Source organism: Acipenser ruthenus, chromosome 6 (genome assembly GCF_902713425.1).
Source record: "Acipenser ruthenus chromosome 6, fAciRut3.2 maternal haplotype, whole genome shotgun sequence".
NCBI classification, from domain to species: Eukaryota; Metazoa; Chordata; class Actinopteri; order Acipenseriformes; family Acipenseridae; genus Acipenser; species Acipenser ruthenus.
The window spans coordinates 79157127-79181644 of NC_081194.1; the positions used below are offsets into that span (position 1 = coordinate 79157127).

The 24518-nt window shown below is 39.3% G+C and overlaps 1 protein-coding gene across 2 annotated transcripts; it reads left to right on the forward strand.

Moving 5' to 3' along the window:
* Positions 1-29: 29 nt before the first annotated feature.
* On the forward strand, positions 30-24499 carry rars2 (arginyl-tRNA synthetase 2, mitochondrial). 2 transcript variants are annotated; one of them, XM_059025851.1, is made up of 20 exons: positions 31-176; positions 789-862; positions 2138-2240; positions 2697-2780; positions 3380-3477; positions 5495-5550; positions 6164-6247; positions 7392-7468; positions 8008-8166; positions 10943-11049; positions 11367-11462; positions 11608-11668; positions 11761-11837; positions 12531-12655; positions 13126-13193; positions 16297-16406; positions 21185-21286; positions 21716-21790; positions 23235-23298; positions 24167-24499. In XM_059025851.1, exons 1-20 carry the CDS (start codon positions 135-137, stop codon positions 24251-24253), a joined length of 1749 nt encoding a protein of 582 aa, XP_058881834.1. In that variant the 5' UTR covers positions 31-134; the 3' UTR covers positions 24254-24499. The 2 variants fall into 2 exon arrangements, with proteins under 2 accessions (XP_058881835.1, XP_058881834.1); XM_059025852.1 differs by lacking the exon at positions 23235-23298 and having other exon boundaries at positions 30-176.
* Positions 24500-24518: the final 19 nt, after the last annotated feature.

The window sequence follows — 24518 nt, forward strand, 5'->3', positions numbered from 1 at the left end:
TATGAGAAGCTTGGAGTTCGGAGGTCAGTGAATGTCATCAGAAAGAGCCGCGACAGAAGCAACGTGTTTGGAAAGTGAAACAGGCACTATACTGTGAACGTTATGCAATTGTATAAATATCTGTGGGACGCTGTATGCAAATGGCTTGTTATTTCCGAAGGGCAATAGCATCGCAGGTAATTTCTACATTGAAAATATATTGCTACAGTATGCTAATAAACTATAAATGCACTCCAAATAATAATATCAATGTTACGACGTTTTAAACTTAACTAGACGCGGCTGTATTTTATGTTCTGCAGTGCATGCCCTGACTATTAACGATCTGATTTTGCAATTAAGATTTGCAAGACTGCCAAAGTAGAATGACAAAGTAGCATCAAGCAAGTTCAGTGGGAAGAGGTGCTTGTGTCCCTTTAGGGAATGTATCTGATTGCAAATTGAGAATCGAACCTGCTCTGGAACGGTTCAGGTGTAACCAACTGGTCTAGAACTGTGCAGGTTTGTAATAGTCCAGAACGTGTCAACCACTTTAAAGTTCTCGTTTGGATTCAGAAGAGATTTCTTTGCCGCAGACCAACGTTTTGGAATGTACGGGTCAATAATTATAAAATGCATGTGATTCATTTTGCAGTGTGCATGCAACATACATGCGAAGTGTATACTAAGCACTATGACACAAGGAATAAGGTAGAGGCCCTGTGGTAGAATAGCTTTGATTGGGGTTGTGGGTAATTGCATACTGTATATGTGAAATATCAAATCGATGTTCTGTTTTTCTGCCCAAGCTCTCCCGGGTTTTGGGACCACCAGAGGAGACGTTTATTACAGCAGTGTCAGCTGTCCCTGTCTCCAAAAAACGGTAAAGTATTATAGAAACCTTGAGTCAAGATTGTGCTCCAGGGAAAAGTTTAACTTTGGAGTAAAAATAATGGCATTCATAAAGACTTAACTAGTGATTTATTTTTGAAAGTATGTTGTTATGAAATAATATATACCCTGGGCCTATGAGATATAAGGTTTGATGTTTATGAAATTGCTATAGACTGTTGTGGGTTTCCCAGATGTTTAATTTTTCTTTTTTTTGTTTGATATGAATAAAACAGCTGAGTGAATCTGGTAGAGTGTATATGTTACAGGATGGCATTACAAGAACATTTACACAATAGGGAGAGCTACAGGTGGCGCTTTTTTATTTTTATTTCAGGCCAGGCCAGTTCCATTTTTTGGCTTTCACATTTGGACAAAAAATAACATGAATCACTTATTTATTCATGCATCACTTATTTATTCACGAATCACTTATTTATTAACAAATCACTTATTTATTCATGCATCACTTATTTATTCATGCATCACTTATTTATTCATGCATCACTTATTTATTCATGCACCACTTATTTATTCATGCATCACTTATTTATTCACGAATCACTTATTTATTAACAAATCACTTATTTATTCATGCATCACTTATTTATTCATGCATCACTTATTTATTCATGCATCACTTATTTATTCATGCATCACTTATTTATTCATGCATCACTTATTTATTCACGAATCACTTATTTATTAACAAATCACTTATTTATTCATGCATCACTTATTTATTCATGCATCACTTATTTATTCATGCATCACTTATTTATTCATGCATCACTTATTTATTCACGGATCACTTATTTATTCACAAATCACTTATTTATTCATGCATCACTTATTTATTCATGCATCACTTATTTATTCATGCATCACTTATTTATTCATGCATCACTTATTTATTCACGGATCACTTATTTATTCATGCATCACTTATTTATTCATGCATCACTTATTTATTCATGCATCACTTATTTATTCATGCATCACTTATTTATTCATGCATCACTTATTTATTCATGCATCACTTATTTATTCACGGATCACTTATTTATTCACAAATCACTTATTTATTCATGCATCACTTATTTATTCATGCATCACTTATTTATTCATGCACCACTTATTTATTCATGCATCACTTATTTATTCACAAATCACTTATTTATTCACGGATCACTTATTTATTCACAAATCACTTATTTATTCTCTATTTGCCTTCATTGAAAAGCCCTCGTTGACACTGTGTTCCCAGGCAATCTGCTGACTTCCGAGTGTCCGTGAGCTCCCTCATAGAGAACGGCTGTATCGAGTCCTCAGCAGATATCCAGGCTCAAACAGCAGAGCTGGCTCACCAGGTACCTTATGAATTGTAACAGCAGTGCCAGGTCAGTGCTGAGGGGACTGTGAAACAGACATCATCGCCTGCGGGGCACATTTGAATTGTTGCTTGTTTATGTTGTATTCACAAAGAAGAGATGCATAGAGACGGACATTTTCTGAAGCTTTAACCAGCAATCATTTCTTCTTGACTTCTAGCTGGAAGGAGTAATGCTTTCAGTGCTGTCAGTGTAAAAATATAATAACATCTGCTTTACTTATTGACTCAAGGCGTAGCAGCCTTTCACATGTATGAGAGCCCTTTTCAGCAGGGACAAGCAGCCCACCCTCAGAAATGACCTTTACTTTCTATAGTAAAGCTGTGGTTAGAAAGTAAGACATGGAGTTAGAAGAGGTGCAGAATGACGCACAGTAAGATGCGTATTGCACATTCATTTTTAGTTTTAGTATTAACCCCTTCTCTTTGATTTCAGCTGAAATGTGACACTGTGGTGGATGAGATTGGCGTTGGCCACGGAACAATACATTTTAAAATAAACAGAAGTCTCCTGGCAGAAGTGAGTATTGTCACAATTGTGTACTTTATCTATGTTTTACTAAATAATATGAGTGCATGTCCTCAATGTTCTCTCAGCTAAGTTAATATAACATTCAGCAAAGTAATTGTCAAAGAGAAAAGGTCTGTTCTCACTTTTCTGATATATACATATACTGTATATATATATATACTGTATATATATATATATATATACTGTATATGTGTGTGTGTGTGTGTAATACCACAGTAACTATAAGGTCATCTCTGGAATTCTGAGGAAACAATATATTGCCAAATAATTATCTGAAAGTGGTTAAGCTGGGCTATCAAGAAATGAAGATATGGAACTGCATTCCTCCCACAGCGCTCTCAGAATTGAGATCCGACGTGTTTAGCTCAGGGCCTGTGGCTTTGTTACTAAGCAGCAGGGTGCAACAGGGAGCCGTTGAATTGCATGTAAAGAATGTCACCAGCCTCACATAACTCTTTGTATTGTAAAGGGCACATTCATTGCCAGCAGTAACACCTTCTGTCTTCACTATGGCTTGAACTATTATTACCAAAATGTAACATGGAATACTTTATTTAAAAATGCATTTGAAATATTGTGTTTATCAGAGAGTTCTGCAGAAAGTCTTTAACGATGGTCCACATTTTGGGGTCAAAAGTGAACTTTTCCATCAGCGTCCGAAAGGAAGAACTGTGGTGGAATTTAGGTAAGACTCCAAGCCTTGGATTTATTTCTATTATGCTGTACATGCCAGCTGTCACATCCACAGAATGACAGCACTGTCACAGAGCACACACACACACAATGACAGCACTGTCACAGAGCACACACACACACAATGACAGCACTGTCACAGAGCACACACACACACAATGACAGCACTGTCATAGAGCACACACACACAATGACAGCACTGTCACAGAGCACACACACACACACAATGACAGCACTGTCACAGAGCACACACACACACACAATGACAGCACTGTCACAGAGCACACACACACACACAATGACAGCACTGTCACAGAGCACACACACACACACAATGACAGCACTGTCACAGAGCACACACACACACACAATGACAGCACTGTCACAGAGCACACACACACACACAATGACAGCACTGTCACAGAGCACACACACACACCATGACAGCACTGTCACAGAGCACACACACACACACAATGACAGCACTGTCACAGAGCACACACACACACAATGACAGCACTGTCACAGAGCACACACACACACAATGACAGCACTGTCACAGAGCACACACACACACAATGACAGCACTGTCACAGAGCACACACACACACAATGACAGCACTGTCACAGAGCACACACACACACAATGACAGCACTGTCACAGAGCACACACACACACACACACAATGACAGCACTGTCACAGAGCACACACACAATGACAGCACTGTCACAGAGCACACACACACACCATGACAGCACTGTCACAGAGCACACACACACACAATGACAGCACTGTCACAGAGCACACACACACACACAATGACAGCACTGTCACAGAGCACACACACACACCATGACAGCACTGTCACAGAGCACACACACACACAATGACAGCACTGTCACAGAGCACACACACAATGACAGCACTGTCACAGAGCACACACACACACACAATGACAGCACTGTCACAGAGCACACACACACAATGACAGCACTGTCACAGAGCACACACACACAATGACAGCACTGTCACAGAGCACACACACACAATGACAGCACTGTCACAGAGCACACACACACAATGACAGCACTGTCACAGAGCACGCACACACACACAATGACAGCACTGTCACAGAGCACACACACACAATGACAGCACTGTCACAGAGCACACACACACAATGACAGCACTGTCACAGAGCACACACACACACAATGACAGCACTGTCACAGAGCACACACACACAATGACAGCACTGTCACAGAGCACACACACACAATGACAGCACTGTCACAGAGCACACACACACACAATGACAGCACTGTCACAGAGCACACACACACAATGACAGCACTGTCACAGAGCACACACACACAATGACAGCACTGTCACAGAGCACACACACACAATGACAGCACTGTCACAGAGCACACACACACAATGACAGCACTGTCACAGAGCACACACACACACAATGACAGCACTGTCACAGAGCACACACACACACAATGACAGCACTGTCACAGAGCACACACACACAATGACAGCACTGTCACAGAGCACACACACACAATGACAGCACTGTCACAGAGCACACACACACAATGACAGCACTGTCACAGAGCACACACACACAATGACAGCACTGTCACAGAGCACACACACACACAATGACAGCACTGTCACAGAGCACACACACACAATGACAGCACTGTCACAGAGCACACACACACAATGACAGCACTGTCACAGAGCACACACACACAATGACAGCACTGTCACAGAGCACACACACACACAATGACAGCACTGTCACAGAGCACACACACACACAATGACAGCACTGTCACAGAGCACACACACACAATGACAGCACTGTCACAGAGCACACACACACAATGACAGCACTGTCACAGAGGTCTGCTGCCTGGGGAGTTTTTCACTTCTGTGTATGACAAGCTGTACCTGCAACGTAATACTGTGCCTTATGTTTCATTATGTCAACAGCTCACCGAATATTGCGAAAAAATTTCATGTGGGCCACTTACGCTCCACTATCATTGGTAAGTGCTGTTTAAAGCAATGTGATTTGTGTTAAGCTGGCTTGCATTGTCAAGCCCCATTAGTTTATATTTACATTCAATAGGTAGTTGTACACTGCGTTCTTCCCTAACATTAGCAGTACAAGGATCTCCAGATGTGGAGTCTTCTGGCAGCAGTGTCTGATGGTATTGCAGTGGAATGTTTCAAGGTGTTGATGTGACCAGTGCTCTGTGCTCACTGACTGCCTCCTCTAATTCCTTTAGTGGAAATCTGAATTGAAGTCTGTTCACCAGAACAGTCGCCTCTGTGCAGTTTGTGTAGTTTGTGTCTTTTCCATTACTCTCAGGAATAATGGCTCTACAGGCATGCTGTGCTGCATCTATTGCTGTTGTAAACATAGTCGCTTCTGATGCTTGTCACAGTGCCTTTAACACACCAATGGTCTCTTCACTGCACTCAGTTACCAGCTAGTCAAGTTGTTCATTTGAAAATAATAATAATAAAAAAGTTAAACTTTTTTTAGGTGGTTAAAATGTTGTCAGCATTGTGTAGCTGAATTGTTTTCTCATGCAAATTTAGATAACATTTCTTATCTTTTGTTATCTTTTCTGATGCCTATGTTTTTCTGGCCAGGTAACTTCATAGCTAACCTAAAAGAAGCTCTGGGCAATTCTGTAACAAGGATCAATTATCTTGGTGACTGGGGCATGCAGTTTGGTAAGTGCAAACAAAAATGTATGTTGCTTTTCTTTGTTAAACCCTTCTAATGTTTGTACACCTTCAGTTTGATCACGTCATTCAATAAAGCGGTAGATTGTGTATTAAACAGCAAAGACCATTGTTGAATACAATATACTGTTGGTTCAATTAACCACTGATCCTATAAAGTGTCTTTCCGTGTAACCAGGATGTAAAAGTGTGCTGAACATTCCCCTGTGGAATTGTTCTGCAAGGTTCTTGACAGTGACTTGTTTTAAACAGGGATTGCGAAGGAGACGCAAGGATGTTGTGTAGGTTATTACCAGGTCACGCTGTTCTCAGAAGCGGAGCAGATATTGTTGCACAACAACTTGAACAATAGTCCCATTACGCCTCCAGGATATTTACATGTAAACTCGGGTGTCACAACTACACAGATTCATTATAAAGCCTTCAGTTATTCAAATAAGTTTTTTTTTTGTTGAAGATATGTTGTAATACTAAAGATAATGTCATTCTTTGAAACATGTTTCCACTAGAAGTCTTTCTTTACAGACAATGGGAAAGACTTCTAGTCAAAGCAAATAATTCTACTACCTTCCTTTTAGTTTTACTGCATGAACATTTGAACCTACCATTTTACCGTGGTAGAGTTTTATATTTACCATGGAGTGTTTTTGGATAAAGCTCTAGGAATAAAATGTGTTTTCATAACCCATCAGAACAGACTTTTCTTTATGTAATGAATGAAGGAGTAAGCCTATTCCTTAATGATTGGCGTTCTGCTGTTCAGAGGATTATGCCAATACCGTCTACCATGAAATAATAATACAATGCTATAGGAGATTTCCCAGGGTTATATGAAACAATAATACAATGCTATAGGAGATTTCCCAGGGTTATATCTTTTACATTTTCATTAGTTTGACCAACGGGTCATTACCATGGTTACATTTCTAAGGAAAACTGCTGCTGTTACAGTTTCACCAGTTTCAGTGGGTTTCATTTTGATAGGTAGATAGATAGATAGATGTTTGAATTTCCATGTAGGATATGTTTTTCTTTTTTTTTCTTAAGCAGTTGGGTTAGTGTGATGCGACGAGGTCATGTGTTACTTGCTTTACAGTGCCCTGTCTATTTTAAGCTGTTGTTATGATTGTAGGTTTGCTGGGAGCTGGCTTTCAGCAGTTTGGCTCAGAAGAACAGTTGAAAGCAAATCCCCTACAGCACCTTTTTGATGTAGGTATTAGTCTTGTGAAGTGCACTAAAGGGTAAAAGCTTTAGATCAAATGGTCTGATTTGACATGAATGAACAACTTGTTAAGCTACTCGCTGATCAAAACATTGAATAGTTACAAACTGCCGTCTAAACATTCAGCAAAATGATGAAAGAAAAAAGGGTATAGACTGTAAAACCAACAAATCCATGTAAGCCACTCAATCTATGAATAGGATTGTCAAATACAGCAGGAGACCATAACTTATATTCAAGAGGATTCTTCGTTCATTCGGAACGCTGTTAGTATTCACACAGTGATTCAGAAATGTCTTTGGCGAAAGAAAAAGGGTGTTTTACAATGGAGTTATTTGCTGTCTTGGAAGGGTCTAGGTTGATTGGCCTAGTGCTAAGAGAGATTCTTTAAGCAAAACCACTTTTTGTTTTACTATTTGAAATAGTCTATTCTGCATTAGCCTTGCATGCTTCAGAAAAATATTTTTAGAAATCAATGACTAAATAAATACACAAAATGTATCCATGTTTTCTATGTGTTTTCTAGGTCTATGTGCAAGTCAATAAGGCAGCTGAAGACGATGAGAATGTAAAGAATAATGCACAGGAATTCTTTAGGAGGCTTGAAAATGGGAACAGCCAGGCTTTATCACTCTGGCGACACTTCAGAGAAATCAGTATTGAAGAGTATGCAAGAATCTACAAGGTGTGGAAAGTACTGCAGAGATGAATTAGAAGGGTCCTCGAGCGGCCGTGTGGTAAAAGCACAGTCGCGTGGTGTGCAGGGTGAGTCATACAGTCAGGGGAGCGCAGGGGTCCCTGAGTGTCTCCCCTGGTAAAAGCACAGCATCTTGGTGTGCAGGGTGAGTCATACAGTCAGGGGAGCGCAGGGGTCCCTGAGTGTCTCCCCTGGTAAAAGCACAGCATCTTGGTGTGCAGGGTGAGTCATACAGTCAGGGGACCGCAGGGGTCCCTGAGTGTCTCCCCTGGTAAAAGCACAGCATCTTGGTGTGCAGGGTGAGTCATACAGTCAGGGGAGCGCAGGGGTCCCTGAGTGTCTCCCCTGGTAAAAGCACAGCCTCTTGGTGTGCAGGGTGAGTCATACAGTCAGGGGAGCGCAGTGATCCCTGAGTGTCTCCCCTGGTAAAAGCACAGTCGCGTGGTGTGCAGGGTGAGTCATACAGTCAGGGGACCGCAGGGGTCCCTGAGTGTCTCCCCTGGTAAAAGCACAGCCTCTTGGTGTGCAGGGTGAGTCATACAGTCAGGGAGCGCAGGGGTCCCTGAGTGTCTCTCCTGGTAAAAGCACAGCCGCATGGTGTGCAGGGTGAGTCATATAGTCGGGAGTGCAGGTTTGCGTCCTGGCTGTGCAAAGTCTCTGGTCTTCGCTGGGGGATTCAAGAGGCCTTGGTGCTCCCACTGATTAGGGAGACAAAACCGGCAAGGATTGTCTCTCCTCATCGCGCTACAGGGAACCCTGCTGGCCAGGCGCCCATTGAGCTCAAAGGCTGACACCTACTACAGGGCTGGCCTTTGTCCTCCAGAGGCCGGTAGCTCGCTGACATCTGCTCCGAGTTCTTAGGTGTAGAAGAGGAAGCTGGCTCGGTCGTGTGGTCACAGGACGCACTGAACCTTCAGTTCTCCTGAGCTGAGTGGGGAATTAAAAAAAATAAAAATGGTTCCCTGTTGCCCTATGATACAGTTGGTTCAGTGAGGTTTGAAATGAGTTTTCGAAGTTCCTAAGATTTGCAGCAGAAGGGATAGCATACCGATTCAAAGCAATGCTTATCAGCATTAGTGCAGCACTAAAGGTTTTCCAGCAAGGTTTTGTCCAGCATAGACGGTGGTGCAAGAAGGCAATCTTTTTAAAGGGGATTTCTCGCACTGTTCCTGCACTGGTAGCTAGATGCCTCTCTGCAAGGTGGCGGTTCCTGTCGCTAGCGGCAGTCAGTGGCAGGTATGTGGTCACCAGTCTGAAAGCTATAGCAAACCAACTGGTGCATCTGTGGCCATTCCCAATCCAATTGTCATTTGAGATGTTCACATTCCCAGGTAGCCAGTGTCTCAGCAGGGAAAGAAATTTGGTTACTTTTGGGCAGAAGCTTTTAGCCTTCCATAAAAGGATGTTATTATTATTTATTATTATTTGTTTATTTAGCAGACGCCTTTATCCGAGGCGACTTACAGAGACTAGGGTGTGTGAACTTTGCATCAGCTGCAGAGTCACTTACAATTACGTCTCACCCGAAAGACGGAGCACAAGGAGGTTAAGTGACTTGCTCAGGGTCACACAATGAGTCAGTGGCTGAGGTGGGATTTGAACCGGGGACCTCCTAGTTACAAGCCCTTTTCTTTAACCACTGGACCACATAGCCACTGTGTTTATCTCTGCAACCACATCATATTTGCATTAATTTGTTAAAAAGAATGTGTGTTCATCGCTAAACTGAAGCACACCCTCAGGCACACCAGACTGCTGTTGCTTCCTCAGGAGCAAGCATTTGCTGCTTGATTGGTTTTTCCCACAGTTTTGTCTGCCAGGAGCTTGCATACAAGCGATTTTAATCACAGACATTGTGTAGATGTATTCGTGGTGCACAAATAAAGGTTGTGATCATTGACAGCCCTAATTAATCTTTGTATTTGTTTAAAGAATTTTGTGTGTATGGTGTGCCCTTTCCAAAGCAAAGAATCCAGCAATTTTTAAATATGTTTTCAGCTTTTTATTTGTTGAAGTAATGGGTGTAAAACTGTTTATTTAACCCAAGGCCATGAAAATGGTTCTTTTACAAGCACAACATGAAAAAGTCTACAAATGTCAATGGAATGAATGTTTGCTAGTAAGCCATAAAAACAATTTTGTCATTGAGTGTTTTGTTTGCCTGAAATATCTTTCAGTGTTTGTCTATATATGTACAATGTCAGTCTTAATACTGAATACTGACAGCCGGGTGCCTTCACTAATTTAACTCATTTTGTCTTTTAAAAGAAAATAACCTAATGTGGCTGAAATATGCTTACATTGCTTAATAAAACTCCACACAAGCTTGCATTGTTTTACTGAAGCAATACATTTGAACATTTATAGAGGTTTGGGCTTTAAGCACATAAGCCTACATTTGAACTGTGCATGCTGTCCATGTATGTGTAAAATGCCAGGGGGTGGTGTATATAGTGATTTAAACAGTGACAGTATTTAGATCTGCACTGTATTTAAACAGTGACAGTGTTTAGAGCTGAATCTGTATTTAAACAGTGACAGTATTTAGATCTGAATCTGTATTTAAACAGTGACAGTATTTAGATCTGCACTGTATTTAAACGGTGACAGTATTTAGATCTGAATCTGTATTGCTGGATGGATACATGACTACTCCAATTCTACCAGACAAGGCTCTAGAATGGCCCATAAAGTTGTCGCTTTTGAAACTGCTCCTGGTGAAACCGTGTCCCCAGTCCTTTACCCAGTCTGTGTTTTTGTTCAGCGTCTAGGTGTGCACTTTGGGCAGTACTCTGGAGAATCTCTATACCGGGGGAAATCTCAGGAGGTGTTAAACCAGCTGGAAGCGCAGGGACTCCTGAAGAAAACCGAGTATGAGAGCTCAAACACCCCAGTGCTGTAAAAGAGGGACGGCTCAGTTCAATGAAACACGCTGCGCACTGTGGCATTCACATAGTCCCCCAATACATAATGCAGTGTGTACGTTTTATTAGACATTAGAAATAGATGCACAAGCCTTCTTCAATTCATGCAGTGCTTTACATTGCCATGGTAAATACTAAATACCTTCCCAGTAGTTAGACGCAGTAAATGTAGCTTTTGTGTGTTAGTAAATGTGTCCCCAACATGTTTAAGACCTATGTATGTACTGTAACTAGCATTGATTTATATTGGCTGTTTTATGTCAGGAGAGGTACTGGTGTGGTTGATCTCTCCCCAGCCAGCAACATGTCGTTCTATGTCACTGTGGTGCGAAGTGATGGGACGTCTCTTTACATAACCAGGCAAGTAAAGTGAGAGAATGATAAGCTCAAGTACAGTTTATTGTTCAGTGCCTTTATTGGAAACAACCTCCATAACTTCATCATGTAGCTAGATAGGTAGTTACCTTTCCAAAGCTGTATGTGTAATGGGGTGCACATTTTACAGGGATATTGCAGCTGCTATTGATCGAATGAATGCATGGAATTTTGACGAGATGATTTATGTGGTAAGTTTGCACATACCGTATAGTTTTATCATTGACACGTAAAAGACCGGACATGCTCTTGCATATTTCATTTGTTTAATTTTGTTTTTAAGACGGATAAAGGTCAGCAAACTCATTTCCAGCAGCTGTTTCAAGTCCTGAAGGTGATGGGATATCAGTGGGCTGAACGGTGAGTGCAAGGAATGTACCGGGGGATTCATTTTGCTGTTGATTCATCGTCTACTTTTTTTTTATGTTACAGAATAATCGATGGCAGGCAGTGTGTTAACGCTGTGTAATTGGATCTCTAGCAAACCCTCAAGATCCTATGCACTATTAAAAATATTGTGTAATGTGGATTTTATAACATATGCTCTTTACCTTTAGAAACATTTGATTTTATGAATTAAAAAAAACAAAACATTATGATATAGTAATGCAGTTTCTGACTTAAAATGCACATTTCTCAAATATATTCCGGCAATTAAGCTTCAGCGTGCTTTGTAGTCTGCTACTTCTGTTTGGTGGACATTTTCATTCTTTAAGTAACCCAGACCGTGCACTAGCATGGACACTTTCTGTTGTCAATGCAAACAGATACTCCACATACATAAAGTTTACCATTGTAAAAGCATATCAAAATGTAATAAATCAAAGTGAAAGCATAGGTAAGCATGGTAAAGCACAGGGAGGTATGGTGAAATATGGCAAATGCATAGTATAACCATGGGAAAAGCATGGGGAATTATCATGCAAATGTACTGTGGTAAACACTCAAGGGTGGCAGCACAGTGCATGAAACTCAAGCCTCTGAAAGTAAAGCATTAGAAACCTCCGCTGGCAGTTTTATAGCCTGAAATCAATGTGTTTGGTCCCGTTACAGCTGCCAGCATGTCCCCTTTGGGCTGGTTGAAGGGATGAAGACCCGGAGAGGTGATGTTGTCTTCCTGGAGGATGTGTTAGAGGAGGCTCGCTCCAGAATGCTGCAAAACATGAGCCTCTCCACAAGTAAGGCAGGGCAAGACCCCAACAACCTCCATATATCAGACCCAAAGAAGGGTGCCTTAACATTGAGAACTTGCACAATTCGAATAGAAGGAAAAGACCGAGCACAGCAACACAGAAATTAGAAAACATCTTCTCTTCTAACCCCAGTACAGAATAACCCTTTCTCATGGGTGTAACCACTAGCCTCCACATGTACATTTCAGTTCATGTTACAAACCATTCCCTGCCATTCCCTGTAATTCTGCTCCTGTGGATTTCTCTTAAAGTTCAACTCAGTTACTTACATGAACCCTTTTTTTCCTCTTCACTGGGTATTATTGAGGTTCATGATGAAGATTAATATGTTGTAATCTGTGTTTTTCATTAACTCTGATATTATGAGAAAGGTCTAAATAGACTGTGCAATAAATGCAAACCGTCTATATTTGAGCTCTTCTACTGTAATCATTATTTCTCATGATTTTGATCAGCAACCAAAGACTTGGAGGACCCAGAAGACACTGCAGAAAAGGTGGGAATCAGCGCCCTTATTATCCAGGTAAGAATTCATTTACTACAATCAAATTATAAACACATAGGGCCCGATTTTGGAAAGAGTTTTCATTTTCGGTGGAAACGGCAAAATAAGCTGAATTTTTCTACCGGTTAATCCGTTAAAAAATAGCCTCCTATTTTCTAAAGTTGTCCTCCGTTTTACCTGCTGGTGGATCACATTTCCTGCATCATTTCTGTGGTTCCGAGGAGCTTTAAAAGAATAAATAATAGGTATTTAAGCACTGTAATCCACCAAAAACAATTATTCCAGTTCAGATGTGTTACCAATGCTATATAAACACAATCGAAATCTGTCCCAAAACAGCTGGGAAATAAACTGCAAACCTATATATTTTATTTTTGTGTTGTTCTTTTCTTGTGTAGGCTACACTGTTAAAAAATCTGTAGAATTGCAGGACAGTGCAACAGTGTAATCTTAGCAGATTGTTTGTATTAAATGTAAATTGTCATTAAACATACTTCAGTACTGGCAAATGTACTGACATTTACCAATCAAAATGTGTGTGTGCCATTCATTACTCTGGCAGCCAGAAGCAATATCGCTATCCACATTGACAATTACAATACAGTTACAGTATTTTGATCAAATGAAGGAGTATGAATCATGAAGCAATATTTGTCTATGTATAAAAGATTCAGGTCATTAACTGTGCAATATTTCAAATTAAAAGTGCGATCGTAAAGCAGCTGCTTTCATTCATTCCTATCATTGCATCTTGTTCACGAGTAGCAATTGTTTTCTTTTGGTTTTTACTCTCTCTCTCAATTCAAAGATGCTTTATTGGCATGACTATAGCAGAAGTATTGTCAAAGCAATTACAAAATAAATAATAATATACAAAATTAATAAAAACAGCATACCAAATGATTACAGAAAATAAATCTGTAATAAAAAGATATTTCAACAGACACATAAAAAGATTGATACGCCCATGTGTAATGGAAGGGAGTTTCTGTAAGGGAAGTGTGATGGGAGCAGATAGCCCCTAGTGGAGTCTGGTGCAGTGTTGCTGTTCACACCCTGAATAATTACCATCTTATCCTCATCCTTCGGTGTCCTAAAGTTAGAGATATTTTGGGAGCTCTCTGTAAAGAGCTGGTTTCTTATCTTGGTATATTTTGAGTAGTAGTGAAGGAAGTGCTCCTTGTCTTCAGTTCGATTCGTGTCACACTGGACACGCAGTCTTTTCTCCAGAGGTTTCCAGCTCTGTTGGTGTCAGCCTGTTTCTATTTCCAGGTTGTGGTCACTGACTCTTTATTTGGTCATTGTTTGTCTGTGTGTTTGGCTTTTGACCTTTCCTAAATAGTCTGCGATTTATATAATGTCTATGCAGTGCCCTTTAGCATTTACATTTTTTGTGCTTGTTGATCTGTGTAGTCCAGTGTGCCATGAATCGATTTTTAGATTCCTTGCTGATCAGCCTCTTTTGGGAGTTTCTGTTTTTGCTGTTCCAGTTTGTTATGTCCCTCCTGCTCTGCTGTAAAATCTTTTTTACAAGGTGACTCACTGTGTCGGATTGCTCCTGGCTATGGACTGGAATGATTTTGGGTTGCTCTGTTTCAGGTGTAACCACAACCCCACGGCTCGTCTCTCAATGTGGAGCAGTAGTGGGTATCGCCCGAGCTCAGCTCTACATTGTTTGAAGCACTTCTGTGCACTTTGAGCACATTTTTACACAATAGCACATGCATACTTTCTGTTGGGGGTTTTATCCCAGTTATTGTAATTCAGGCTCAAGGTTGGACCCCAGACTTCGCTCCCATAGAGGAGAATAGGCAGAATAACACAGTCAAAGAGTTTGTTCCAGATTTTGACCGGTGGATTGATTGTAAAGAATTTGGTCTTTACGGCGTGGAATGTCTGCAGTGCTTTTTGTTGCAGTGACTGTTCTGCTTGTTTGAAGCTTCCTGAAGCATGCAGCACTATTCCTAGATAGCTGTAGCTGGTTGTTGCTATAGTAGTTCCCCACTGAAATCATTTTTATATTTTTTTAATGTCATTTCAGCGCCCATGTTTTGCTGTATTGGTCTAACATGTTTAAAGCTCTGTTGTAAGCCCCCATCTGTTGGTGATGGAAGACATACGTTGCCAGCATGAAGCAGACAGTTGATGTTGGTGTCTCTCCGAGCTGTAGACCTGGGAGTGAGGGAGAGTCCAGCCTGTTAGACAGGTCATTGATGTACAGGTTAAAGAGGACGTCTCAGGCAGCAGTCCTGTCTCGCTCTTCTGTTCTGTCTGAAAGCAGCTGTTCTTTTGTCTTTGACTTTGACCTTGCAGTCAATACTGGATGGAGTACATCCTCTTGGTCAGGTCATACACCTTTCCTCCTAGTCCATTCTGCAGCAGTTTCAATAGCAGACTTTTTTGTAGTATCTTTAAGGAACTGTAATATTCTTTTGCTTATGATGGCACAATATAATCTGCCCATGTTGCTGTTGACACACACACACCTCTGGAATTGTTTGGGTCTAATTGATTACCACTCTTGTATATTGCTGTTATGAGACCATCAGACTATATTTTGGGAAAGTGTCCAGATTGGAAAACTACATTGAATATTTGTATCCATGCTGCTGTAGTCTGGGAGTGCTGTATTTCAGCATCTCATTTAGGATCATGTCTGTCCCACAGGATTTCCCTGGCTGTAGTTTATGTAGCTGTTCTTTGATCTCTTGCAGTGTTGTAGGAGTGTACAGAGGTGACTGGTAGTCTTTGATGGTTGGTTCTAGTGTGTGTAGTTTGTCTACGAAGGCTGTTTGTTCTTCTGAGAGCTCTGCTTTGGGAATTGCTCTGAACAGTTGTTTAAAAAGAAGTGGAGCCACAGTGGATAGGTGGGTCAATAAATGGTTTTGTGTTGTGGAGTTTGTTCCACTTGCTCCAGAAAGAGTTACTTTGCCCTGCCCCACTAATTGCACACAGGGCTGTCTTTTGCCCTGCCACATATCTACGTGCTGGGCTCTTCTGCCCTGCCACACTTCCCAAAAGACTTCAGACTTGATTGGATACGGACTGCATCCTAGAAAACAATCTAGAAAATGAGGATCACCATAACCTGTTCCTTTTCTTTTTTCACGCTCTTTTTCAGGATTTTAAAGGACCTCTTCTCTCTGATTACAAGTTTGACTGGGACAGGGTACTGCAAAGCCAAGGAGATACAGGGGTGTTCTTGCAGTACACACACGCCAGACTGTGCAGGTGCTAATAATGTCCTCAGTAGTTTACTGTGATATATCAAGGTCAAAGCATAGCAAAGGGCAAGTTGGGGTTGCAGCATATACAGTAGGTTTATTAATATTGGATTTATTTCTTCAACCCAATTGTAGCAGCGCTTCGTAACTCCAGGCTGTCAAAGCACAAGTGTGTAGAACAGAGGCATCTTTCTTTCACAGTGTCTGTTGAACACTCACCACCCAGCCTGTACTGAACTAGTTGTATTGTTCAGCCCTGCATCTGCACATGACTTTCTCTCTGCTCATGTTAACAGTGGCTCTACTGTTCTGATGCATGGGAATGTAATTGATTACTTTTTAATAATCTGAGTTCATCTGCTTGACTTGTATCACAAAAAAATAATAAATACCCCGGAAACCATTTGAAAAAAAAAAAAACCCCGGAAACCATTTGAAAAAAAAAAAAACCCCGGAAACCATTTGAAAAAAAAACAAACCCCGGAAACCATTTGAAAAAATAATAAATACCCCGGAAACCATTTGAAAAAAAATAATACCCCGGAAACCATTTGAAAAAATAATAAATACCCCGGAAACCATTTGAAAAAAAATAATACCCCGGAAACCATTTGAAAAAATAATAAATACCCCGGAAACCATTTGAAAAAAAAAAATACCCCGGAAACCATTTGAAAAAAAAAAAAACCCCGGAAACCATTTGAAAAAAAAAAAACCCCGGAAACCATTTGAAAAAATAATAAATACCCCGGAAACCATTTGAAAAAAAATAATACCCCGGAAACCATTTGAAAAAATAATAAATACCCCGGAAACCATTTGAAAAAAAATAATACCCCGGAAACCATTTGAAAAAATAATAAATACCCCGGGAACCATTTGAAAAAAAATAATACCCCGGAAACCATTTGAAAAAATAATAAATACCCCGGAAACCATTTGAAAAAAAAAAATACCCCGGAAACCATTTGAAAAAATAATAAATACCCCGGAAACCATTTGAAAAAAAATAATACCCCGGAAACCATTTGAAAAAATAATAAATACCCCAGAAACCATTTGAAAAAAAAAAATACCCCGGAAACCATTTGAAAAAATAATAAATACCCCGGAAACCATTTGAAAAAAAAAATACCCCGGAAACCATTTGAAAAAATAATAAATACCCCGGAAACCATTTGAAAAAAAAACAAACCCCGGAAACAATAATAATAAAAAAAAAACCCTGGAAACCATTTGAAAAAATAATAAATACCCCGGAAACAATTAAAAAAAAAAAAACCCTGGAAACCATTTGAAAAAATAATAAATACCCCGGAAACAATTAAAAAAAAAAAAAAAAATTTTTTTTTTTATATATTTATGAACATAAAGTAGATCTTTTATTTAACATCATGTAATCAAAGAACCAATAAAATGATATCACATAAGTCTACCGGAAGCCATCATAGTACAGCATTTCATGTTATATTTTTTTAAATGTCACATTTTTCAATTTGTCAGTTTTTAGTTAAAGATGTAGGTTTTTTATGTTTGTGTAAGAAACTTCACAAAGTCTTTTACTTCAATTGACTTTCAGCATAGTAGTTTTTGTTGAAGCAGAAATTGGAGCACGTTGGGCATAACATGCTGGATAAACTCCACGGTACAGAGGATTGCAAAGGATTTACCTTTACAGTTTATATAGTGGAAGCAAAGCAAGCATTTATTAACATACAGCCTGTCAGATTCCACATACTTTTATTTATATATATTTATGCTCTGAGCACACTCTTAAACTCAGGGGAGACGTTTAAGGAGGACACAGAGATGTAAGTGAATTGTTCGTGACATTGACTTACAGATATTAGTATATCCAGACAACTTTTAAGTAATCAAGAACAATCACACACCCATTCAAATTTGAAGTGTTAACGAATCAGAGTAATATTAGTACTCCTTCAGTTTATTCAATGCTTAATAATGGATTGAGCAGTTTACAGACCACTTCGGATCCCAGCTAATAGGCAGTCTGGACGTTCCAATGCCTTCACAGGATATAATGTAAAAACAAGCGCTGTCTTAAAGGCAGACTTCTGAATACGACCAAACAGCAACCAGCTTTTTCAGAGATCTTCAGAGTATGGACCACGCAACTTGTAGTTAGCAAGTCGAGTGATGCTTGACTCAAGTCTTGCCTCAACTTTTATAGATTTTTTTTTAATTCTACTGTCAGCGCTTTTCCAAATTCACCGCATGAAGCCATGCTGGTATCTCTACAGAGAAGAGGTCCCCATCTCAATTTCTATAATATAATGAAGTAATGGACAGTACACCATCACCTCCTTTTTCTGTTACCAAAAGGTACTTTTCGTTAGTTAATATGAGAAAATCACTCATTATAGAGACCTTGGATTCAAACTGCTGACAACCAGTGAGTCTCGCTTCAATTGCCAGGACTCTCTTTGTTCACGCTTGGCACCGCATTGCTGTAAGGAAGCAAAGGCAAGGTTAACAATCAATTCTATTCTTTCAGTAAGTCTACTGGGTACTAAAGTTATTAAATACAGTCTACACTATATTGTCTTATTTTCAAACTTAACAGATCATCTGTTATAGTAAAACATTTACACTTATATTCTGTTTGAGGCAATTAAACTAGAGGCTCATTCTCTGCCTTTTCAGTCTTCCTGTAACAAGGCTTCTATGTTTTATTTCAGTAAAATCTTATTCAAATAAAACACTTATTTTTATTTTAACTTTACTCACACACATTGGCTCTTTTGATAGAGTTTCTTATTCTTAAAGAGGCTCTGCGTTTAGTTTAAAACCTGTTTCTAAACGGGTTTTTTTCTGTTCATCTAGTTGCCTCGCTCATGCATTAATTTGTTAGTATAACAGTTTATACATAGGCAAGGTCTTGATAGGAGACACAGCTGACCAGCAAACCAGCTTTGAATGTCTAATACTGTGTTACTCATGCAAGCAGAGCCCTGCAGTAAATCTACTTACAAAAAGCTTGTAGCTTTATGCATGAGCCCAAGTTAATAAACTAGGTTACAGCTTTGTATTACATTGTTTCACTTTTAAACTTAACAGTTCCTCTGTAATACATACTTCTGTTTTCCATCACAGTAAAACTTCAATACATGCAACACTTCTTTTTAGTTTTAAATGTAATTCTGTCCAAAAGTTGCTTTTTCTTTTGTAATACAAAAGACTCTGTGTTTTTTGGCTCACAAACATCATCCCAATTAAAGTCGCTACCTTCCTAATAAGAACTTACACTGTAGACAACTAATTTAATTAATGAAATGCTCACTTGTGCCTTTTCTTTCAAGGCTATGCCTTTTGGCACTGGTAGCTCTCAGTTAATGAGTGTTTAGCCGATTTCACAGGTATTTCTGGTCAACCCAGCTTCTCCTTTACTCAGACTTACAATGATTTCTATAATAATAATTTCTACTGTTATACTAGAATAAACAGGAATATAATATTCTCATAGACTAATGCAGAGTACATTAAAACATTTTTCTGAAGTGTGTTTTAACAATTCATTTAGTATTTCTGCTGGCTTTATATTCGTTAAAACATAGTACAGTTATTACAACATTTTAACACTGTTAAAGTTTCACAAATGTTCAATTTGTATCCCAAAGATCAGTCTGCTTCCAATAGCGGTGACAGTCTTGGGTCAGTTTCTGCTCTCAGCGAGTCTGTTAAAGCCACCACAGGTGTGGGTGACAGTCTTTAAAAGCCTGATACCTGCAAAAAACTGAAATTTTGTTAGCTGGGCTCCCAGCCTTCCATTCTCATTCACATCATCGGTGGAAAAACGTCAAAGAAATGAAGCTGTTTCTATCAAAGAGCCATGCAACTCTGCCGCATCCACCTTTCACTCAAAAAAGCTGCACCTTGTACAAGGGAGGACAGGTTTTAGGAGCACTAGTGACAAGCCAGTCACTTACCACCGCCACCCCAGACTTACCCAATAACAGCAAAAACATTTTTCTTACCCTCAGCTATTTTTATTACCCAAGACTAGCCTTTTAAACCGATTCTAACTGATTCCAGTTTTGAGCAACTTAAAACACAGATCATATCTTTTTGAACATAGCTTTGTTATCTTTATGGCATCACACACCCCCCACTCTCGGGCTGCTGCCAAGTGACACGCATGCACTAACTTCAACAGCTTCATTTTCACCAACAAAGGATATGGAAAACTACAAAGCGCTGTGTAATTCAGCATGTTAACGTAGCATTATTCAGCAGGTTTCATTCGACTTTATGAAGCAAAATTAGTTCATTCTATAAGGTGATGCTAAACTTTTTGGCCAGAGCTGTACAATAAATGGCAATCTAGAACAGATAATTTATATTAAAATATACATAATGAATGGCAGAATGGGATGGAAAGTAGCTTTATTCATCACTAAATTATTTGATGTGTCCTTGGCAGACCAGCTGCAGACTAGAGATAGTGTACAAGAAGGGATCAGTACAGGGTATGGTCAAACCCTTTCCTAACACCTACTACTGTCTTGAACCATCAATGCAAACATTGGGCAATGCTTTTTAAAAATGCATCATAGTGTGCTATGGCTCACTGATGGGATTATATACCGCTTCAGTCATTTCAATAGGTAGTAGTGCTTCTCATGTAGCAGACAAAAAGCAAAACTAAGAGGTGTTACCATTGAACTCAATAAAATAGCAGATGGTGTGTTTTGGCCATAGCTGTAGGTAAGGGTTGTGTTTTATTGTCTGTGAGGACGAGGAATGATGGTGTTTTGTTTCATGCAGTTTGGAGCGCCTGTGCGGGGCTGGAGGTGGGGATGAGAAGTCTCTCAGAGCAGCTTGTTTGCAGGATCCTCCCGCTACGGCAATACTACAGCACCTTCTCCGGTAAGCTGCGATTGTTAGCTGAGAGCACACCTGCGAGCTAGCTATTTATTTTATTTTCCTTGCCAGGGTGTGAATACTTTTGAATTAGCATTTTTGTAGTTTTGAAAAAAAAAAATAATTGCTGAAATAAATAATTGTAAACATTTATTTCTTGTAACTTTTTCTCCTCATCTTCAAAAGCAAAACTTTTGCTTCAAAAGATTTTTCCTATAATTTGTTTTCGAGAAAATTTCTAGAAATGATGCATTTCCATTGGGGTATGTAAACTTTTGACTATTTTTTTTATTTTTTTTAACCCAGGATTTTTTTTTGGTAAAAACCTGAATATAACGGGACATCTGTACAATATTAGTTAAGTAGAACATTTGTGAATGTTGTAGTTCACACTGGCGTGCGGATAGTGCAGAGTTTCTGTGTTTCTGATTGCAGGTATGATGAGGTGCTGTACCAGTCCTCTAAAGACCTTCAGCCCAAACACCTTGTCAACTTTCTCTTAACACTCTGGTAAGAAATGTTTGCTCAGATTACAAACATTACAGCAATGTTTTAAAATTAAGATTCTCTTTCTCTCTCTCTCTCTCTCTCTCTCTCTCTCTCTCTCTCTCTCTCTCTCTCTCTCTCTCTCTCTCTCTCTCTCTCTCTCTCTCTCTCTCTCTCTCTCTCTCTCTCTCTCTCTCTCTCTCTCTCTCTCTCTCTCTCTCTCTCTCTCTCTCTCTCTCTCTATATATATATATATATATATATATATATATATATATATATATACTTGTAGTCAAGTCCTTGAAACAAACTCAAATCAATTTTCATTAAACTAGTGGTAGTAGTGGGGGAACAGTTTACCTGCACAAATACTAAAAATAAAATTCAAAAAGAAATATTTTGATTGATTTTTTCTAGCTTGATTATTCTATTTGCATGCCTTTTTCAACTTGTCTGTCACTATCTTCTTTTCTTTTGGAATTGGAATTTAAATACTGTTTGAATGTATCTGCTGTTGTTCTTCAGTTTGATAGAAGCTGTGATCTGGACTATAGAGCCAGTGTAGTGTGACAAAGTGGTACATCGTCAGAATGTGGTACGCGTACCTAAACTTGACCGGTGTAATGTCAGAAAGTGGTACACTGTCAGATTTTGGTACATGTGCAATTATAATTATACATTATTCTTTTGCAAACTTAAACTGGAAACAATCAATTTCTCTAAAAAGAAAAAACAATTCATGACAAGTCCACCGCAAAGGTGCACAAGTAAAAAAAATTTACAAGACCCAATGTTTTGTATATGATAAATGTTCATATACAATTTTCATAATGGTGGAAAAATATGATAAAAAATTACATAAAAAGGAAAATATGATCAATTAAATTGAAAAAGATGTAAAAGACCGAAAACAGCATAACGTACCAGAGTTGTTTAGGCATGCATGAGCAAGCACAGTGCGCCGGGTACCTCTTTTTAACACGTACCTGAAAATAACACTACACTGGTAAGAAATGAAAGTTACTTTGACTTCAATTCTTGTAAAATCTGCCAATCTGATTTAGACATTGCCGGAACTGTATATATACTGTTTTCTTAAATAGTAAATTTATTGGAATAACTTTTTCACACCTGAAGATTGCATGTTTGATTACCTTGCACACCAAACAAATGAAAGAAGCACCAAACTTTGGTGTCATTTTTTCTCTCAGACTCCCTCTATATACTACTACAACCCACAAAAAAATCTGACCAAATACAATGTGGAAAATGTGCAAAAATGTAGAAAATCAGACAGGGGGCAAATACTTTTTCATGGCACTGTGTGTGTATATATCTATATATAATACATAATTTGCAAATAGTATTTTCAAACCCACCTTTCCTTTAAGAAACACACTCATTAATAGAAATACAAATGGGAAGGTGCTTGTTTCTGATAAGTCTGCTGTTCTGTCTTATGTTGTAGTCACCTGGCAGCTGTTGCTCATAAAACTCTACCTGTGAAGGGCAGCTCCTCTGAAGTAGCACAGGTACAGTAATTACAATCTGGAAAATCAGCATTTTCTGGAAGCGTACAATGGATCCTGTTAGCACACATTTCATTCACACGGAGCACAGGGGAGTAAAGAATTTAAACAGCAAATGGTTTATATTATCACTTGCCATTAAATGAAAATACTAGTCTTGCTGTATTTGATAAACATGTTTGACTGCCCCTAAATTGCATGGTGGTTTATGGGTTTTAAAACTAGTTTCTATAGCAACAAGGGCAGGAAGGAAATCAGTTTCTTAAAGCCAACATCACTATCAAACCGTTTTTCACCCACTCGATAAATGGAACCATAAAATCATTGAGTCATAAAGTCACCATTGGCTAATCATCTGTAATTATCCAGTATAAGAAGTCTAACCAAGAAGCCAAGAAGGCAACACTCCTACTACTCTGCTGCTGCCCTCTCCTCACTCACATTCATGTCCCCCCCCACACACACAATAGAAATGGTCAGTTAGCTGGGGTCGGTGCTTAAGGGGGATCAGCTGATCCCAAACTTCGTTCCGTGTGTTTTAATGCAATTTATCTGCACGTAGAACCATACTAGCCAGTACTCGCCATAGTCCAGAAGCAAGGACCCCATTCATTTGCAATTAGTTGGTTGCAATTAACCAATAGGGTTTTATATGTAGGTGCTTTGTGGTTTTGTAAGGCTCTGTTGATTAAGTACAAGTTACAGTATTTGAATCCTGTTTAAAATAACAAGGAGGTTGTGTTCTCCTTTTCAAACTAATGCTTGAGCAGATTTGATGTGCTCTGTGTCCCAGTCTTCAGAGCTACCTGCTCCAGCACTATACACCCCCTCCCTTTGCAGGGCAGTAACACCAGTGTTTATTGTTCTACAGGCGAGACTGCAGCTGTTCAAGGGTACCTGTGGTGTTCTGGCCAATGGTATGAGACTCCTCGGCATTACACCGGTTGAGAAGATGTGAACCAGAGATGCCAGTTTCAAGTTCAGTCATTTAAACCCAGTTTTACAAATGGGAGGAAGCACGTTGCCTTTATGAAGACCTTACAATATGTAGCACGTTCAAAAAATATCTCAGGAGTAAAGAATAAGTTGTGTAGGACTTACTTTACCCCAGTGAATTAACTACAAAACAAAGGATGCCAAATAGCAGTTCAAGTTAAACGTTGTTTTGTTTATTCCCAAAATAAATAGTACGTAAAGTTGACAACACATTTTATTTATTTTTT